The sequence below is a fragment of the Mustela erminea genome, chromosome 6 (genome assembly GCF_009829155.1).
Source record: "Mustela erminea isolate mMusErm1 chromosome 6, mMusErm1.Pri, whole genome shotgun sequence".
Taxonomy (NCBI): Eukaryota; Metazoa; Chordata; class Mammalia; order Carnivora; family Mustelidae; genus Mustela; species Mustela erminea.
Window position 1 is genome coordinate 84,076,341 of NC_045619.1, and position 20,945 is coordinate 84,097,285.

A 20,945-nucleotide genomic window follows, 5' to 3' on the forward strand; every position below is an offset into this window, starting at 1 on the left:
CCCCAGAAGGCCAGTGCAACACATCTCCCAATCTGTGCACTTTGAGGGGCCTCAGTTCCATTGACAGGGCATGTCTCATTTCACAAGCAGATCACCAGACATGTTAAAACATGCCCCCCCCAACTCTTCTGAGAACCAAACACTGCCCGCAATAGATAAGTAAACTGAAGGAAAAAGAGGACAAGACTCAACAGCAGAGCATATGCAACACACATAGGAGATGTTCCCTGAAATGCCAAGCCCTGGGGAAATGGGACACTGCATTACAGGATACTCAGGTCCTCTTCTTCATAGAGCTATTATCATTAAAAGCAGGAGAAGTAGCTGACGTTCCTAACATAGGAACAGACACAAGAGAGAGCCTACAAGTGGTAAAGCAAAGAGAGAGCCTACAAGTGGTAGATCAGAAAGGAACAGAGACCATATAGGGTAACAGTCACCTTACAGGCAATACAATGGCAATAAATTCATATCTCTCAATAGTTACCCTGAATGTTAATGGGCTAAATGCCCCTGTCAAAAGACACAGGGTATCAGAATGGATAAAAAAACAAAACCCATCTATATGTTGCCTCCAAGAAACTCATTTTAGCCCAAAGACACCTCCAGATTTAAAGTGAGGGGGTGGAAAAGAATTTACCATGCTAATGGACATCAGAAGAAAGCAGGAGTGGCCATCCTTATATCAGATAAATTAGATTTTAAGCAAAGACTATAATAAGAGATGAGGAAGGACACTATATCATACTCAAAGGGTCTGTCCAACAAGAAGATCTAACAATTTTAAATATCTATGCCCCAACGTGGGAGCAGCCAACTATATAAACCAATTAATAACAAAATCAAAGAAACACATCAACAATAATACAATAATAGTAGGGGAATTTAACACTCCCCTCACTGAAATGGACAGGTCATCCAAGCAAAAGATCAGCAAGGAAATAAAGGCCTTAAACGACACACTGGACCAGATGGACATCACAGATATATTCAGAACATTTCATCCCAAAGCAACAGAATACACATTCTTCTCTAGTGCACATGGAACATTCTCCAGAATAGATCACATCCTCGGTCCTAAATCAGGACTCAACCGGTATCAAAAGATTGGGATCATTCCCTGCATATTTTTGGACCACAATGCTCTAAAGCTAGAACTCAACCACAAAAGGAAGTTTGGAAAGAACCCAAATACATGGAGACTAAACAGCATCCTTCTAAAGAATGAATGGGTCAACCAGGAAATTAAAGAAGAATTGAAAAAAATCATAGAAACAAATGATAATGAAAATACAACGGTTCAAAATCTGTGGGACACAACAAAGGCAGTCCTGAGAGGAAAATATATAGCGGTTCAAGCCTTTCTCAAGAAACAAGAAAGGTCTCAGGTACACAACCTAACCCTACACCTAAAGGAGCTGGAGAAAGAACAAGAAAGAAACCCTAAGCCCAGCAGGAGAAGAGAAATCATAAAGATCAGAGCAGAAATCAATGAAATAGAGACCAAAAAAACAAGAGAACAAATCAACGAAACTAGGAACTGGTTCTTTGAAAGAATTAATAAAATTGATAAACCCCTGGCCCGACTTATCAAAAAGAAAAGAGAAAGGACCCAAATAAATAAAATCATGAATGAAAGAGGAGAGATCACAACTAACACCAAAGAAATACAAACTATTATAAGAACATACTATGAGCAACTCTACGCCAATAAATTTGACAATCTGGAAGAAATGGATGCATTCCTAGAAACATATAAACTACCACAACTGAACCAGGAAGAAATAGAAAGCCTGAACAGACCCATAACCAGTAAGGAGATTGAAACAGTCATTAAAAATCTCCAAACAAACAAAAGCCCAGGGCCAGACGGCTTCCCGGGGGAATTCTACCAAACATTTAAAGAAGAACTAATTCCTATTCTCCTGAAACTGTTCCAAAAAATAGAAATGGAAGGAAAACTTCCAAACTCATTTTATGAAGCCAGCATCACCTTGATCCCAAAACCAAACAAGGATCCCATCAAAAAAGAGAACTATAGACCAATATCCTTGATGAACACAGATGCGAAAATACTCAGCAAAATACTAGCCAATAGGATTCAACAGTACATTAAAAGGATTATTCACCACGACCAAGTGGGATTTATTCCAGGGCTGCAAGGTTGGTTCAACATCCGCCAATCAGTCAATGTGATACAACACATCAATAAAAGAAAGAACAAGAACCATATGATACTCTCAATAGATGCTGAAAAAGCATTTGACAAAGTATAGCATCCCTTCCTGATCAAAACTCTTCAAAGTGTAGGGATAGAGGGCACATACCTCAATATCATCAAAGCCATCTATGAAAAACCCACCACAAATATCATTCTCAATGGAGAAAAACTGAAAGCTTTTCCGCTAAGGTCAGGAACACGGCAGGGATGTCCATTATCACCACTGCTATTCAACATAGTACTAGAGGTCCTAGCCTCAGCAATCAGACAACAAAAGGAAATTAAAGGCATCCAAATCGGCAAAGAAGAAGTCAAATTATCACTCTTCGCAGATGATATGATACTATATGTGGAAATCCCAAAAGACTCCACTCCAAAACTGCTAGAACTTATACAGGAATTCAGTAAAGTGTCAGGATATAAAATCAATGCACAGAAATCAGTTGCATTTCTCTACACCAACAGCAAGACAGAAGAAAGAGAAATTAAGGAGTCAATCCCATTTACAATTGCACCCAAAACCATAAGATACCTAGGAATAAACCTAACCAAAGAGGCACAGAATCTATACTCAGAAAACTATAAAGTACTCATAAAAGATATTGAGGAAGACACAAAGAAATGGAAAAATGTTCCATGCTCCTGGATTGGAAGAATAAATATTGTGAAAATGTCTATGCTACCTAAAGCAATCTACACATTTAATGCAATTCCTATCAAAGTACCATCCATCTTTTTCAAAGAAATGGAACAAATAATTCTAAAATTTATATGGAACCAGAAAAGACCTCGAATAGCCAAAGGGATATTGAAAAAGAAAGCCAACGTTGGTGGCATCACAATTCCGGACTTCAAGCTCTATTACAAAGCTGTCATCATCAAGACAGCATGGTACTGGCACAAAAACAGACACATAGATCAATGGAACAGAATAGAGAGCCCAGAAATAGACCCTCAACTCTACAGTCAACTAATCTTCGACAAAGCAGGAAAGAATGTCCAATGGAAAAAAGACAGCCTCTTCAATAAATGGTGCTGGGAAAATTGGACAGCCACATGCAGAAAAATGAAATTGGACCATTTCCTTACACCACACACAAAAGTAGACTCAAAATGGATAAAGGACCTCAATGTGCGAAAGGAATCCATCAAAATCCTTGAGGAGAACACAGGCAGCAACCTCTTCGACCTCAGCCGCAGCAATATCTTCCTAGGAACAACGCCAAAGGCAAGGGAAGCAAGGGCAAAAATGAACTATTGGGATTTCATCAAGATCAAAAGCTTTTGCACAGCAAAGGAAACAGTTAACAAAATCAAAAGACAACTGACAGAATGGGAGAAGATATTTGCAAACGACATATCAGATAAAGGACTAGTGTCCAGAATCTATAAAGAACTTAGCAAACTCAACACCCAAAGAACAAATAATCCAATCAAGAAATGGGCAGAGGACATGAACAGACATTTCTGCAAAGAAGACATCCAGATGGCCAACAGACACATGAAAAAGTGCTCCATATCACTCGGCATCAGGGAAATACAAATCAAAACCACAATGAGATATCACCTCACACCAGTCAGAATGGCTAAAATCATCAAGTCAGGAAATGACAGATGCTGGCGAGGATGCAGAGAAAGGGGAACCCTCCTACATTGTTGGTGGGAATGCAAGCTGGTGCAGCCACTCTGGAAAACAGCATGGAGGTTCCTCAAAGTGTTGAAAATAGAACTGCCCTATGACCCAGCAATTGCACTATTGGGTATTTACCCTAAAGATACAAACGTAGTGATCCAAAGGGGCACATGCACCCGAATGTTTATAGCAGCAATGTCCACAATAGCCAAACTATGGAAAGAACCTAGATGTCCATCAACAGATGAATGGATCAAGAAGATGTGGTATATATACACAATGGAATACTATGCAGCCATCAAAAGAAATGAAATCTTGCCATTTGCGACAACATGGATGGAACTAGAGCGTATCATGCTTAGCGAAATAAGTCAAGCAGAGAAAGACAACTATCATATGATCTCCCTGATATGAGGAAGTGGTGATGCAACATGGGGGCTTAAGTGGGTAGGAGAAGAATAAATGAAACAAGATGGGATTGGGAGGGAGACAAACCATAAGTGACTCAATCTCACAAAATAAACTCAGGGTTGCTGGGGGAGGGGGTTTGGGAGAAGGGGGTGGGATTGTGGACACTGGGGAGGGTATGTGCTTTGGTGAGTGCTGTGAAGTGTGTAAACCTGGTGATTCACAGACCTGTACCCCTGGGGATAAAAACATATGTTTATAAAAAATAAAAAATTTTAAAAAAAAAAGTAAGGGGATGGAGAAACATTTATCATGCAAATGTAATGAAAAGAAAGCCTAGGTAGCAACATTTACATCAGAGAAACTAGACTTTAAAATAAATACTATCTTCCCACCAACAATGTAAGGGGAATCCCTTTCTCCACATCCTCCCCAATACTTGTTTTTTCCTGTTTTATTGATTTTTGCCATTCTAACTGGTGTAAGGTGGTATCTCCATGTGGTTTTGATTTGTATTTCTTGATGGCTAATGAGGATGAACATTTTTTCGTGTGTCTGTTAGCCATTTGTATGTCTTCTCTGGAAAACTGTCTGTTCATGTCTTCTGCCCATTTCTTGACTAGGTTATTTATTTTTTGGGTGTTGGTTTCACTCATATGTAGAATACATGAATAGTGCAAAGGACCACAGGGGAAAGGACGGAAAACTGAATGGGAAAAAGTAAGATAGACAAACAAACCATGAGAGACTCTGGACTCTTCGAAACTGAGGGTTACAGAAGGGAGGAGGGTGATGGGTATTAAGGAGGGCGCGTGTTGTGATGAGCACGGGTGTTATATGCAACTAATGAATAACTGAACACTACATCAAAAACTAATGATGTACTATATGCTGGCTAACTGAACATAATAATAAATGAATGAATGAATGAATGAATAAATAAATAAAGTCCTACATCAGAGGAAAAGTAAATAAAATAAAATAAAAAGGGGCAACTTATCCATTCATCTGTTGAAGGGCATCTTGGTTCTTTCCACAGTTTGGCAACCATGGCCATTGCTGCTATAAACTTTGGGGTACAGATGGCTCTTCTTTTTACTACATCTGTATCTTTGGGGGGAACCAGGTGGTGGGTATTAGAGAGGGCATGGATTGCATGGAGCACTGGGTGTGGTGCAAAAACAATAAATACTGTTATGCTGAAAATAAATATTTTAAAAAAAATTTTTTAAAGGGGGAAACTTAATGGAAAATAAGAAAAAATAAAAAATAATTAAAACAAAGACTGCAACAAGAGACAAAGAAGGACACTACATAATAAGAGAACAATCCAACAAGAAGATACAACAGTTGTAAATGTTTAAACCCAACATGAGTGCTCTCAAATACATAAAACAGTTAATAACAAAGATAAAAAAAATAATAACAATACAATGATAGTAGGGGACTCTAACTCCCCACTTACATTGATGGACAGATCATCCAAACAGAACATCAGCAAGAACACAGTGGTTCTGATAACACACTGGACCAGATGTATTTAACAGACATATTCAGAACATTCCATTAAAAACAGCAGGATACGCATTCTTTTCAAGTGCACAAGGACCAGTCTCCAGAACATACATCACAAATTAGTCCACAAAACAAGCCTCAACAAATTCAAAAAGATTAAAGTCATACCATGCATCTTTTCTGACCACAATGCTATGAAACTAAAATCAATCACGAGAAAAAATCCGAAAAACCCTAAAAACATGGACGTTAAACAACATACTACCAAACAATGAATGGGTAAACCAAGAAATCAAAGAAGAAATCCAAAAATACATGGAAATAGATGAAAATGAAAACACAACAGTCCAAAACCTCTGGGATGAAGCAAAAGCAGTTCTAGAAGGGATGTTCATAGTAACTCAGGCCTAACTCAAGAAGCAAGAAAATCTCAAATAAACAACCAAAACTTACACCTAAAGAAGTTAGAGAAAGAACAATAAAGAAAACCTAAAGCTAGCATATAAAAAGAAATAATAAAGATTAGAGGACAAATAAATGATATAGAAACAAAAAACAAACAAATACAATAGAACAGATTAATGAAACCAGGAGCTGATTCTTTGAAAAGATCAACAAAATTGATGGCTCTCTAGCCAGGCTCCTCAAAAAAAGAGGACCCAAATAAACAAAATCACTAATGAAAGAGGAGAAAAAATAACAAATACCACAGAAATACAAACAATTGTAAAAGAATATTATGGAAACCTATACACCAACAAAATGGACAACTTAGAAGAAATGGATAAATTCCTAGAAACACATAACCTGCCAAAACTAAAGAAGAACAAAATAAAAAGTATGAACAGACCAATTACCAGCAATAACACTAAATCAGTAATCCAAAAACTCCCCTAAAATAAAATTCTAGGAACAGACGGCTTCACAGGCAAATTCTATCAAATACTTAAAGAAGAGGTCTTCAACTATTCTTCAACTATTCCAAAAAATATGAGAGTAAGGAAAACTTCCAAAATCATTCCAAGAGGCAGGTATCACCCTGATACTGAAACCAGATGAAAACACCACACACAAAAAAAGAAAATACAGGCAAACATCCCTTGTGAATATAGATGCAAAAATCTTCAATAAAATATTAGCAAACTGATCCAACATGCACTAAAAAAAAAAAAAAAAAATCATACACCATGATCCAATGGGATTTATTCCCAGGATGCAAGGTTGGTCCTTTCACAAAACAATCAATGTGATTTGTCACATCATAAGGAAGGATTAAAAAACATATTATCAATCCAACAGATGCAGAAAACGCATTTGATGAAGGATAACATTCACTCATGATAAAAACCTTCTGCAAAGCAGGTCTAGAGGGAACATCCCTCAACATAATAAAGTCTTTATATGAAAAACCCACAGTAACGTAATACCCAATGGTGATTAAAACTGAGAGCTTTTCCCATAAGATCGGAACAAAACGAAAATATCCATTTTTACCACTTCTGTTCAACATAGTACTAGATGTCCTAGCCACAGCAATTAAACATAAAAAAATAAAAGACATCCAGATTGCTAAGGAAGAATTAGAATTATCACTATTTGCAGATGACACGATACTATATAGAAAAAAAGTAAAGACTCCACCAAAATATAGTAGAACTGATACATGAATTCAGTAAAGTCTCAGGACATAAAATCAATGTACAAAAAATATGTTGCTTTCCTATACACTAAAAATGAAGCAGCAGAAAGAGAAATTAAGAAAACAATCCCCTTTACAACTACACCAAAAACAATAAAATATCTAGGAAATAAACTTAACCAAAGAGGTGAAAATCCTGCACTCTGAAAACAATAAAACACTGATGAAATTCAAGATGACACAGAAACAAAAAGACATTCCATGCTCACGGGTTAGAAGAAAGGATATTGTTAAAATTCTACACATTTAATCTACACATTTAATGCAATGCCTATCAAAATGCCAGCAGATTGAAACCAGGCAACGTGATGCACCCCCCCCCCCCCAGTTTTTTTTTTTAAACATTTCCTTAGCAATTCAGTGTCTCTTCTTGGTCTATACATAATTTAGGATTGTTTGCTCCAGCTCTTTGAAAAATGCGAGTGGAATTTTGATCGGAATGGCATTGAAAGTATAGAGTGCTCTAGGTTATATAGACACTTTAACAATGTTTATTCTTCCAATCCATGAGCATGGAATAGTCTTCCATCTTTTTGTGTCTTCTTCAATTTCTTTCACGAGCATTCTGTAGTTCTTTGAGTACAGATCCTTTGCCTCTTTGGTTAGGTTTATTCCCAAGTATCTTATGGTTCTTGGTGCTATAGTAAATGAAATGGATTCTCTAATTTCCCTTTTTGTATTTTCATTGTTTGTATAAGAAAACAACTGATTTCTGTACATTGACTTTGTATCCTGCCACATTACTGAATTGCTGTATGAGTTCTAGTAGTTTGGGGGTGGAGTCTTTTGGGATTTCCATATAAAGAATCATGTCATCTGTGAAGAGAAAGAGTTTGACTTCTTCATTGCCAATTTGAATACATTTTATTTCTCTTTGTTGTCTGATTGCTGTTGCTAGGACTTCTAATACTATATTGAAAAAGAGTGGTGAAAATGGGCATCCTTGTCGTGTTACTGATCTCAAAGGGAAGGCTGTCAGCTTTTCCCCATACAGGATAAGATTAGCTGTGTGTTTTTCATAGATAGATTTTATGAAGTTGAGGAATGTTCCCTCTATCCCTATATTTTGAAGCGTTTTAATCAGAAACAGATGTTGTAGCTTGTCAAATGCTTTTTCTGCATCAATTGAGAAGACCATGTGGTTCTTCTCCCTTCTATTATTGATTTGTTCTGTCATATTGATTGATTTGCAAATGTTGAACCACCCTTGCATCCCATGGATAAATCCCACCTGGTCATGGTAGATAATCTTTTTAATGTACTGTTGGATCCTATTAGCTAGGATCTTGTTGAGAATCTTAGCACCCATATTAATCAGGGATATTGGTCTGAAATTATCCTTTTTGGTGGGGTCTTTGCCTGGTTTGGGGATCAGGGTAATGCTGGTTTCCTAATAAAAGTCTGCAAGTTTTCCTTCTTCTTCAATTTTTTGAAACAGCCTCCAAAGAATAGGTATTATTTCTTCTTTGAAAAGTTTAGTAGAATTCCCCAGGGAATTTGTCAGGTCCTGGGCTCTTGTTTTTTGGGAGGTTTTTGATCACTGCTTCAATCTCGTTACTAGGTATTGGTCTATTCAGGTTGTCAATTTCTTCCTGATTCAGTTTTGGAAGCTTATAGGTTTCTAGGAATGCATCAATTTCATCTAGGTTGCTTAACTTATTGGCATATAACTGTTGATAATTTCTGATTATTGATTTTATTTCCTTGGTGTTATTCATGATCTCTCCATTTTCATCCACAATTTTATTAATTTGGGTCCTCTCTCTTATCTTTTGGATTAGTTTGGCCAATGGTTTATTGATCTTATTGATTCTTTCAAAAAAGCAGCTTCTAGTTTTGTTGATGCGTTCTACTGTATCTCTAGTTTGTATCTCACTGATCTCTGCTCTGATCTTGATTATTTCCCTTCTTTTGTGTGGGGTTGGCTTAATGTGTTGTTGATTCTCCAGTTCTTTAAGGTGTAAAGACAGCTGATGTAATCTGGATTTTTCAGTTTTTTTGAGGGTGGCTTGGATGGCTATGTATTTCCCCCTTAAGACTACTTTTCCTGTATCCCATAGGTTTTGGACTGAAATTATTACAAAGCTGTGATCACCAGGACAGCATGGTACTGACACAAAAACAGATATATAGACCAGAACAGAGTAGAGAGCCCATATATGGACCCTCAACTCTATTGCCAAATAATCTTCAACAAAGCAGAAAAAATATCCAGTGGAAAAAAGACAGTCTCTTCAATAAATGGTGCTGGGAAAATTGGACAGCTATGTGTAGAAGAATGAAACTCGACCATTCTCTTACACCATACACAAAGATAAACTAGAAATGGATAAAAGACCTCAACGTGAGGCAGGAATCCATCAGAATCCTAAAGGACAACATAGGCAGTAACGTATTCAACGTTGGCCACAGCAACTTCTTTCAAGATATGTCTCCAAAGGCAAAGGAAACAAAAGCAAAAATGAACTTTTGGGACTTCGTCAAGATCAAAGCTTCTGCAGAGCAAAGGAATCAGTGTACAAAACAAAGAGGCAACCCATGGAATGGAAGAAGATATTCGCAAATGACACTACAGACAAAGGGCTGATATCCAAGATCTATAAAGAACTCCTCAAACTCAACACACAAAAAACAAATAATCATGTCAAAAAAATGGGCAGAAGACATGAACAGCCACTTCTCCAAAGAAGACATACAAATGGCTAACAGACACATGAAAAAATCTTCATCACACTAGCTATCAGGGAGATTCAAATCAAAACCACCTTATACCGGTTAGAATGGCCAAAATGATCAAGACAGTAAACAACATGTGCTGGAGACGATGTGGAGAAAGGGGAACCCTCTTAAACTGTTGGTGGGAATGCAAGTTGGTGCAGCCACTTTGGAGAACAGTGTGGAGATTCCTCAAGAAGTTAAAAATAGAGCTACCCTATGACCCTTCAATTGCACTCCTGGGTATTTCCCCAAAGATATAGATGTAGTGAAAAGAAGGGTGAAATGTACCCAAATGTTCCAAGCATCAATGGCCACAATCACCAAACTGTGCAAAGAGCCAAGATGCCCTTCAACAAATGAATGGATAAAGAAGATATGGTCCATATATACAATGGATTATTATGCCTCCATCAGTAAGGATGAATACCCAATTTTTGCATCAACATGGATGGGACTGGAGGAGATTATGCTGAGTGAAAAAATTCAAGCAGGGAAAGTCAATCATCATATGGTTTCACTTACTTGTGGAGCATAAGGAATAACATGGAAGACATTAGGAGAGAGAAAGGAAAAGTGAATTGGGGGAAATTGGAGGGGGAGACAAACCATGAGAGGCTGTGGACTCTGGGAAACAAACAGGGTTTTGGAGGGGAGGAGGATAGGGGGTTGGGTGAGCCTGGCAGTGGCTATTATGGAGGGCATGTACTGCATGGAGCACTGGGTGTGGTGCATAAACAATGAATTCTGGAACACTGAAAAGAAATTTTAAAAATTTTTTAAAAATTTTAAAACTGCCAACAGCATTTTTCACAGAACTAGAACAAACAATCCTAATATTTGTGGAACCACAAAAGACCCCAAATAGCCAAAGCAACCTTGAAAAAGAAAATCAATGCTGGGAGCATAATAATTCCAGACTTCAAGTTAAATTACAAAGCTGTAGTAATCAAAACAGTATGGTACTGGAACAAAAATAGACACATAGGTAAATAGAATAGAAAACCTGGAAATAAACCCACAACTATATGAGCAATTAATCTTCAACAAAGGAGGAATGAATATACAATGGGAAAAAGACGGTCTCTTTAACAAATGGTGTTGGGAAAACTGGACAGCTATATGTAAAGAAATGAAACAGACCACTTTCTGTCAGCATACACAAAAATAAAGTGAAAATGAATTAAAGACATATGGGGCACATGGATGGCTCAGTCAGTTAAGCACCCAACTCTTTATTTCAGCTTAGGTCATGATCTCAGTGTTGTGAGATTGGGGCCACTTCAGGCTCCATGCTAAGGAGCCTGCTTAAGATTCTCTCTCCCCCTCTCCTCCTGCTTGCCCCCCAAAAATGGAGTAAAGATCTAAATGTGAGACCTAAAACCACAAAAATCCTTGAAGAGAGCAAAGGCACTAACTTCTCTGACATTGGTCATAGCAACATTTTTCTAGATCTGTCTCCTGAGGAAAGGAAAATAAAAGCAAAAATAAACTATCGTGACTACATCAAAATAAAAAGTTTCACTGCCATAAACATTGGGGTAAATTGGAAGGGGAGGTGAATCATGAGAGACTATGGACTCTGAAAAACAACCTGAGGGTTTTGAAGGGGCGGGGGGGTGGGAGGTTGGGGGAGCCAGGTGGTGGGTAATAAGGAGGGCACGTATTGCATGGAGCATTGGGTATGGTGCAAAAACAATGAATACTGTTATGCTGAAAAGAAATTTTTTTTAAAAACCGAAAAACAGTACATTAAAAAAAAGTTTCACTGCACCAAAAACTAATAATGTATTTTATGGTGACTAAGATAACAAAATTAAATAAATAAATATTAAAAGTCTCTGCACAAAAAGGAAACAATAAAACTAAAAGGGAATTTACAGAATGAGAGAAGATATCTGCAAATGACATATCTGAAAAAGGGTTACTATCTAAAATATATACAGAACATACACAACTCAATATCCAAAAACCAAATAGTCCAATTTAAAAATGGGCAGAAGACATGAACAGACATTTCTTCAAAGAAGACATACAGATGCCTAACAGACACATGAAAAGATGCTCTACATCACTCATCATCAGGGAAATACAAATCAAAACTTTGATGAGTACAGACCCTTTACCTCTTTGGTTAGGTTTATTCCTAGGTATCTTAGGATTTTTGTTGCAACTGTTAATGGGATCGCTTCCTTAATTTTCTTTGTTCTGCCTCATTGTTAGTGTATAGAAATGCAACTGACTTCTGTGTATTGATTTTATAGCCTGAGACTTTGCTAAATTCCCATATCAGTTCTAGCAATTTTGGGGTGGAGTCTTTTAGGTTTTCTATATAGAATATCATGTAGTCCACAAAGAGTAAAAATTTTACTTTTTCTCGGCCTACCTGGATGTCTTTTATTTCTTTTTGTTGTCTGATTGCTGAGGCTAGGACTTCCAGTACTATATTGAACAACAGTGGTGAGAGTGGACATCCCTGATGTGTTCTTAACCTTAGGGGAAAAGCTCTAAAGTTAACAACTCAAAAACAACAGATGTTGGCAAGGATGTGGAGAAAGGGAAATCCTCTTACGCTGTTAGTGAGAATGCAAACTGGTTCAGCTACTCTGGAAAAAAGTATGGCGGTATCTCAAAAAGTTAAAAAATAGAGCTATCTAAAACCCAGCAGTTGCAGTACTCAGTATTTATCCAAAGAAAAAAAAACAGTGAATCAAAGGGTCAAATGAACCCCAACGTTAATAGTAGCCATATCTACAATACCCAAAATATGGAAAGAGCTCAGATGTCTTTCACTAGATGAATGAATAAAGATGTGGTATACATAAATATAATAGATTATTACTCAGCCACCAAAAGAATGAAAAATTGTTATTTGCAACCATGTGGACAGCACTAGAAGGTATGTGAAATAAGTTAGTTAAGTGAAAGGTATACTAGAAGGTATGTGAAATAAGTTAGAGAAAGACAAATACCATATGATTTAACTCATGTGGAATTTAAGAAACAAAACAGATAAACAGGGGAAAGGAAGGAAAAAATAAAACAAGATGAAAGCAGAGAGGGAGGCAAACTATGAGACACTTAACTATAAGAAACAAACAGGGTTACTAGAGGGAAGGTGAGTAGGGGATGGGATAGGAGGGTGATGGGCATTAAGGTGGACACTTGAAGTAAAGAGCACTGGGTGTTGTATGCCACAGAAGAATCATTAAATTCTACCTCTGAAATTAATAATACAGTATATGTTAATTAAATTGATTTTATTTTTTTCTTTTTTTATTTTCAGCATAACAATATTCATTATTTTTTCACCACACCCAGTGCTCCATGCAATCCGTGCCCTCTATAATACCCACCACCTGGTACCCCAACCTCCCACTCCCCCGCCACTTCAAACCCCTCAGATTGTTTTTCAGAGTCCATAGTCTCTCATGGTTTACCTCCCCTTCCTATTTCCCCCAACTCCCTTCTCCTCTCTAACTCCCCATGTCCTCCATGCTATTTGTTACACTCCACAAATAAGTGAAACCATGTGATAATTGACTCTCTCTGCTTGACTTATTTCACTCAGCATAATCTCTTCCAGTCCCGTCCATGTTGCTACAAAAGTTGGGTATTTGTCCTTTCTGATGGAGGCATAATACTCCATAGTGTATATGGACCACATCTTCCTTATCCATTCATCCATTGAAGGGCATCTTGGTTCTTTCCACAGTTTGGCGACCGTGGCCATTGCTGCTATAAACATTGGGGTACAAATGGCCCTTCTTTTTACGACATCTGTATCTTTGGGGTAAATATCCAGGAGTGCAATGGCAGGATCATAGGGAAGTTCTGTTTTTAATTTCTTGAGGAATCTCCACACTGTTCTCCAAAGAGGCTGCATCAACTTGCATTCCCACCAACAGTGGAAAAGGGTTCCCCTTTCTCCACATCCCCTCCAACACATGTTGTTTCCTGTCTTGCTAATTTTGGCCATTCTAACTGGTGTAAGGTTATCTCAATGTGGCTTTAATTTGAATCTCCCTGATGGCTAGTGATGATGAACATAGTATTAGAAGTCCTAGAAACAGCAATCAGACAACAAAGAGAAATAAAAGGTATCCAAATTGTCAATGAAGAAGTCAAACTCTCTCTCTTCACAGATGACATGATTCTTTATATGGAAAACCCAAAAGACTCCACCCCCAAGATACTAGAACTCATACAACAATTCAGCAACATGCCAGGATACAAAGTCAATGTGCAGAAATCAGTGGCTTTCCTATACACTAATAATGAAAATACAGAAAAAGAAATTAGAGAATCGATTCCCTTTACTATAGCACCAAGAACCATAAGATACCTGGGAATAAACCTAACCAAAGAGGTAAAGGATCTGTACTCAAGAAACTACAGAACACTCATGAAAGAAATTGAAGAAGACACAAAAAGATGGAAGACCATTCCATGCTCTTGGATCAGAAGAATAAACATTATTAAAATGTCTATACTGCCTAGAGCAATCTATACTTTTAATGCTATTCCGATCAAAATTCCACCGGTATTCTTCAAAGAGCTGGAGCAATTAATCCAAAAATTTGTATGGAATCAGAAGAGACCCCGAATCGCTAAGGAAATGTTGAAAAACAAAAATAAAACTGGGGGCATCACGTTACCTGATTTCAAGCTGTACTGCAAAGCTGTGATCACCAAGAAAGCATGGTACTGGCATAAAAACAGACACATAGACCAGTGGAACAGAGTAGAGAGCCCAGATACTAAATTGACTATAAATTTAAAAATTTATTTAAAAAACTACAATGAGATACCAACTCACAACTATCAGAATGGCTAAAATCAACAACACAAGTAACAACAGGTGTTGGCAAGGACGCAGAGAAAGAGGAAACCTCTTACATTGTTGGTGGGGATGCAAACTGGTGCAGCCACTCTGGAAAAAAGGAGAAGGTTCCTTAAAAAGCTAAAAATAGAACTACCCTACAATCCAGCAACTGCACTGGTAGATATTACCCAAAGGATATAAAAATACTGATTCAAAGTGACACATCCTTCTGGTGTTTATAGCAGCTTTATCAACAATAGCCAAATTACAGAAAGAGCCCAAATGTCTATCGACTGCATTGGATAAAGACTGGATTGGATAAAGAAGATGTGGTACATATATACAATGGAATATTATTAACCCATCAAAAGAATAAAATCTTGGGGGTGCTGGGTGGCTCAATGGATTAAAGCCTCTGCCTTTGGCTCAGGTCATGATCCCCGGGTCCTGGGATCAAGCCCCACATCGGGCTCTCTGCTCAGCAGGGAGCCTGCTTCCCCTCCTCTCTGCCTGCCTCTCTGCCTACTTGTGATCTCTGTCAAATAAATAAAGTCTTTTAAAAAAAAAGACTAAAAAAAACGAATAACATCTTGCAATTTGTAACAACATTGATAGAGCTAGAGAGTATAATACCAAGCAAAAGAAGTCAGAGAAAGACAAATACCATATGATTTCACTCATGTATGGAATTTAAGAAACAAACAAGCAAAGGAAAAAAGAAAGAAAAACAAACCAAGAATCTGATTCTTTTTTTTTTTTTTTTTTAAGAATCTGATTCTTAACTATAGGGGGAAAAAATGAATGTTAGGGGTGCCTGGGTGGCTCAGTGGGTTAAGCTTCTGCCTTTAACTCAGGTCATGATCTTAGGGTCCTGGGATCGAGCCCCACATCGGGATCTCTGCTCAGCACAGAGCCTACTTCCCCCTGCCCTCCACCTGCCTCTCTGCCTACTTGTGATCTTTCTCTGTCAAATAAATAAATAGAATCTTCTTTAAAAAAATTAAGGTTACCAGAGGGCAGGTAGATGGGGGAATGGGTGAAATAGGTGATGGGGATTAAAGACTACACTTATCATGATTAAAAAACGAAAAGTCTAGGAGTAAAAAAAGATCAGGCAATAATACCAGAGATTTAACTTAGACATTAGGAATAACTTTCCAATTATGACAGCTAAGAAACAAGAGGACTACATAGTCAAGAAGGATTTCAGCAGCATGTTCTCCAGAGGACTATAGTGGGTAGGAGAAGAATAAATGAAACAAGATGGGATTGGGAGGGAGACAAACCATAAGTGACTCTTAATCTCACAAAACAAACTGAGGGTTGCTGGGGGGAGGGGGTTTGGGAGAAGGGGGTGGGATTATGGACATTGGGGAGGGTATGTGCTTTGGTGAGTGCTGTGAAGTGTGTAAACCTGGTGATTCACAGACCTGTACCCCTGGGGATAAAAACATATGTTTATAAAAAATAAAAAATTAAAAAAAAAAGAGTTTGATATGTTTCAGATATGGTCCTTCATGAACCAGGAAATGAAAATGAACTTCCTCTCTGATCCCTGTTTGAAGCATTTGGTCCTTTTTCAGACAGCTGGCCATAAAGTCGGAAATAAAAACAATTCCTCTTAAAATGATAGGTCATTATACTTTAAACTGATCAGTGCTAAAACCATGAAAGGAATAACTGACAGGTAATCTCTTAATTACATATATTTTATTTTTTTTAAAGTTTTAATCTGTACCTTAAACATTTAGTTATCTAAATATTCTTTTTTTTCATTTATTTATTTTCAGCATAACAGTATCATTATTTTTTCACCACACTGAGTGCTCCATGCAATCTGTGCCCTCTATAATACCCACCACCTGGTACCCCCACCTCCCACGCCCCTGCCACTTCAAACCCCTCAGACTGTTTTTCAGAGTCGATAGTCTCTCATGATTCACCTCCCCTTCCAATTTACCCCAGCCCCCTTCTCTCTAACTCCCCATGTCCTCCATGCTTTTTGTTATGCTCCACAAATAAGTGAAACCATATGATAACTGACTCTCTCTGCTTGACTTATTTCACTCAGCATAATCTTTTCCAGTCCCATCCATGTTGCTACAAAAGTTGGGTATTCGTCCTTTCTGATGGAGGCATAATACTCCATAGTGTATATGGACCACATCTTCCTTATCCATTCATCTGTTGAAGGGCATCTTGGTTCTTTCCACAGTTTGGCAACCGTGGCCATTGCTGCTATAAACATTGGGGTACAGATGGCTCTTCTTTTCACTACATCTGTATCTTTGGGGTAAATACCCAGGAGTGCAATGGCAGGGTCATAGGGAAGTTCTATTTTTAATTTCTTGAGGAATCTCCACACTGTTCTCCAAAGAGGCTTCACCAACTTGCATTCCCACCAACAGTGGAAGAGGGTTCCCCTTTCTCCACATCCTCTCCAACACATGTTGTTTCCTGTCCTGCTAATTTTGGCCATTCTAACTGGTGTAAGGTGATATCTCAATGTAGTTTTAATTTGAATCTCCCTGAGGGCTGATGATGATGAACATTTTTTCATGTGTCTGATAGCCATTTGTATGTCTTGATGGGAGAAGTGTCTGTTCATATCTTCTTCCCATTTTTTGATATGTTTGCCTGTTTCGTGTGTGTTGAATTTGAGGAGTCTCTTCAATAAATGGTGCTGGGAAAACTGGACAGCTATATGTAGAAGAATGAAACTCAACCATTCTCTTACACCGTACCCAAAGATCAACACAAAATGGATAAAAGACCTCAACGTGAGACAGGAATCCATCAGAATCCTAGAGGAGAACATAGGCAGTAATCTCTTCGATATCAGCCACAGCAACTTCTTTCAAGATATGTCTCCAAAGGCAAAGGAAACAAAAGCTAAAATAAACTTTTGGGACTTCATCAAAATCAAAAGCTTCTGTACAGCAAAGGAAACAGTCAAAAAAACAAAGAGGCAACCCACGGAATGGGAGAAGATATTTGCAAATGACAGTACAGACAAAAGGTGGATATCCAGGATCTATAATGAACTCCTCAAACTCAACACACACAAAACAGACAATCATATCAAAAAATGGGCAGAAGATATGGACAGACACTTCTCCAATAAAGACATAGGTGATGAGGTGATATAGGTGATATTTTAAATGTAATTATTGTAAACATTTACATATGAGGAGCACTTTAGTTTTGTCAAAACCATATTCAGGGTGACTCGGTTGGTTGGGTATCCAACTTTTGATTTCAGCTCAGGTCATGATCTCAGGGTCATGGTATTAAGCTCTCTGCCCAGCTCTGTGCTTAGTGGAGTCTGCTTCTCTCCCTCTTCCTCTGCCCCTCCCCATACACCACCTCTCTCTCACTCTCTCGCTCTCTCATAAATAAATAAATCTTTAAAAACACATATTCGGCCTAACATTTTACTTAATTTTAATATTCCTCTGAGGCAAGCATGAAGAATTGTCCTGACTTTCCTGTTGAAGACACAAGCTCTGATAAACTATGTCGCTCCATTTCCTAAGACCCAGCAAAGGCTATGTCCTGTGGGCCACATGATCATCAGAGATTTGCAAGTTCCAAAGCTAGAGATGCCCATTCTTGGTGGAATGTGATAATAAATCCTTAAGGACAGTGGAGGCCAGGGAAGAGAGGGTGGGGAGGATGGGATCTTTCTTCGTCATATATTCACAACCTTCTCTTATTGGGTACAGAAGTGTTGGACCTCCAGATTCTGGGATGGCCCTAAATTTGAGAAGCACTGGAGAACAGCCATCGAGGGTCCACTCCCACAACTTAAGAAGATAGTTCTCTGATCAATCAGCTTGCTACCCTGGACCCTAGCCCTACAATCAAGAAAGGAAGGCCTCTTCTGCTTCTTCCAGGTATTTTGCCAACATGGCCTTTTCCATTAGCTCCATTCTTCCCATTCTTCTACAGACAGAAAACCAGGCCTAATGAGTCCTCACTCTAACATGGCAGAGCAGCACTAAACTGAGCAGGTGTGCTCTAATACATGGGACAAGGAGTAAGAGAGTGGAAGGCTGAGGGAAGGATCAAGCCACAGTTTCTTATTCTCTTTGATCAATACAGAGAGTCAGAATTTATCAGGTGTGGATGGTTCCTATATAGGGAAAAACATGGAGAGACAAGTATAGGATAAAGAGATGGAAATGTAGGAAATTTTAAAACCATACTAAGAAATGTCAGGCCCATTATTCCCTTCTAGAAAGTGCTCTGGACACTTTAATTACTTTGGGGGCTTAATTCAGACTCAAGAGTTAAACACAGTAGGTCCATAATAGACTCCATTGTCAAAATTTTCATTAATAAAGTACTTGAGTGTGCTGCCATTGAGGGCTCAAAGGCACTGCTTGAGTGACATTTGAATATGACAAAGTTCCCTACTCTCTAGTTTCATCTGACACCTAATATCATATAAAGAAGACTGTCTCAGATGCTCACCTGTGGCATATACTAAGCTAGCCACACTCTCTATTTGGCCTGACCTAGGACTCACTGGGAATTCCTTTCAAGACAGAGTCTGAGTGCTGGGTGATGAAGAAAAGCAGGCTCATCTGCATGTGTCTAAGTACAGTAACTGTGTACTTTCTTGACCAGCCCCCTCTCAAATACTTTATCCCATATTTATTCCCCATATATTAGCAAAATTCACAAAATGTTCCAATATTTTGGCAAAAAGTTACAGCTTTCTTAAAGAATAGATATATTTACAAAACCTCTGTCATCATTCAAAATTTAATTTGGTTCAGAATTTAAGGCAGGGAGCTTCCTTTCTCTCAGTACAACATAGGAAGCAATGTAGGATACCAGAGTGAACACTACATAGAAAGAAGGTATACAACCAGCACATCTCCTCCCTTACTCAATGTTGGATATCTGGGGATAGGGTCATGATGGCAGTGCCACCTGCCTACTGAACCAAATTTCTTTCATTTTCATTCATGTGACTATGACATCTAGGGCACAGCTTTGGTTGCCTGTAAAGGAGAAGTTATTAGGCAGACATCACCACTGCCCAGAAGAGAAAGTGATATTCATGGGCAGAGATGCCAGGATCTGTGGCTGCACCTGGGAACTTGGAAATCGAATGATATACAAGCACATTACAACTGCCAAGCTAAGAAACCAGCAAACAAACAACTGATAAAAATAAATGTGATATAAAAGACATTTACTTTACTGATTCTTACTGGGTAGTGGAATATAGTGATTGGATGTTCAAGTTTGGTTCATAAAACAACAGATTAGGAAAAGATATGGTTATAAAATCACAAACCCATTCTGACTTTGTCTAAGTTACTCTGCATTGTGGGCCTCAGTCTCCTTCCCTGTAAATAATGAGGTGTAACTGGAAAATACTGAAGGCTTCTTTCATTTTTATTATCCTGTGATCTAAATGTTCTCAGTCTACAAGTCCAACATACAGCTATTCTGCAGACTGTGAAATAGCCACCTCATCCAAAAATATTTCCTACAAGGAAGAAATATTTAGGATTCTATCAAAGATGGTGACCTTTGAACATAAAATGTATATATTACATGACAGGGAAAGTAGAGCTTTTAATTCTTTCTTTTCTAGACAAAATATAATCAACTGAACATAACATACTAAAAACTATACAACACAGAATTTAACCCCAGGAGTGAAAATTAATCATAACACCAATAAAATAATAATAAGAATTCATTACAGCAACAAAATATGTTTTTCAAAAATCCATTACCTTGTTTGATGTTGAGTTGGTATTTGTTAAAATTTGATTTTTTTAAAGTAAGATCTACACCCAACATGGGGCTTGAAGTTAGAACCCTAAGATCATGAGTTGCATGCTCTACCAACTAAGCCAGCCAAGTACCCCACAAATTTTGATTTTTTAATTAAGACTTTACAAAA

At 38.0% G+C, this 20,945-nt stretch overlaps 1 protein-coding gene across 1 annotated transcript in view; it reads left to right on the plus strand.

Annotated features, from left to right (window-relative positions):
* C6H12orf54 (chromosome 6 C12orf54 homolog) overlaps positions 1-20,221 on the plus strand; it is a 48,950-nt gene extending 28,729 nt beyond the window's left edge. Inside the window, exons 8-9 of the mRNA XM_032348035.1 lie at positions 18,742-18,912; positions 20,012-20,221. Coding sequence (XP_032203926.1) covers positions 18,742-18,835 — 94 coding nt within the window. The 3' untranslated portion in view covers positions 18,836-18,912; positions 20,012-20,221. The remainder of the gene's footprint in view (positions 1-18,741; positions 18,913-20,011) is intronic.
* The last annotated feature ends 724 nt before the right edge of the window (positions 20,222-20,945 follow it).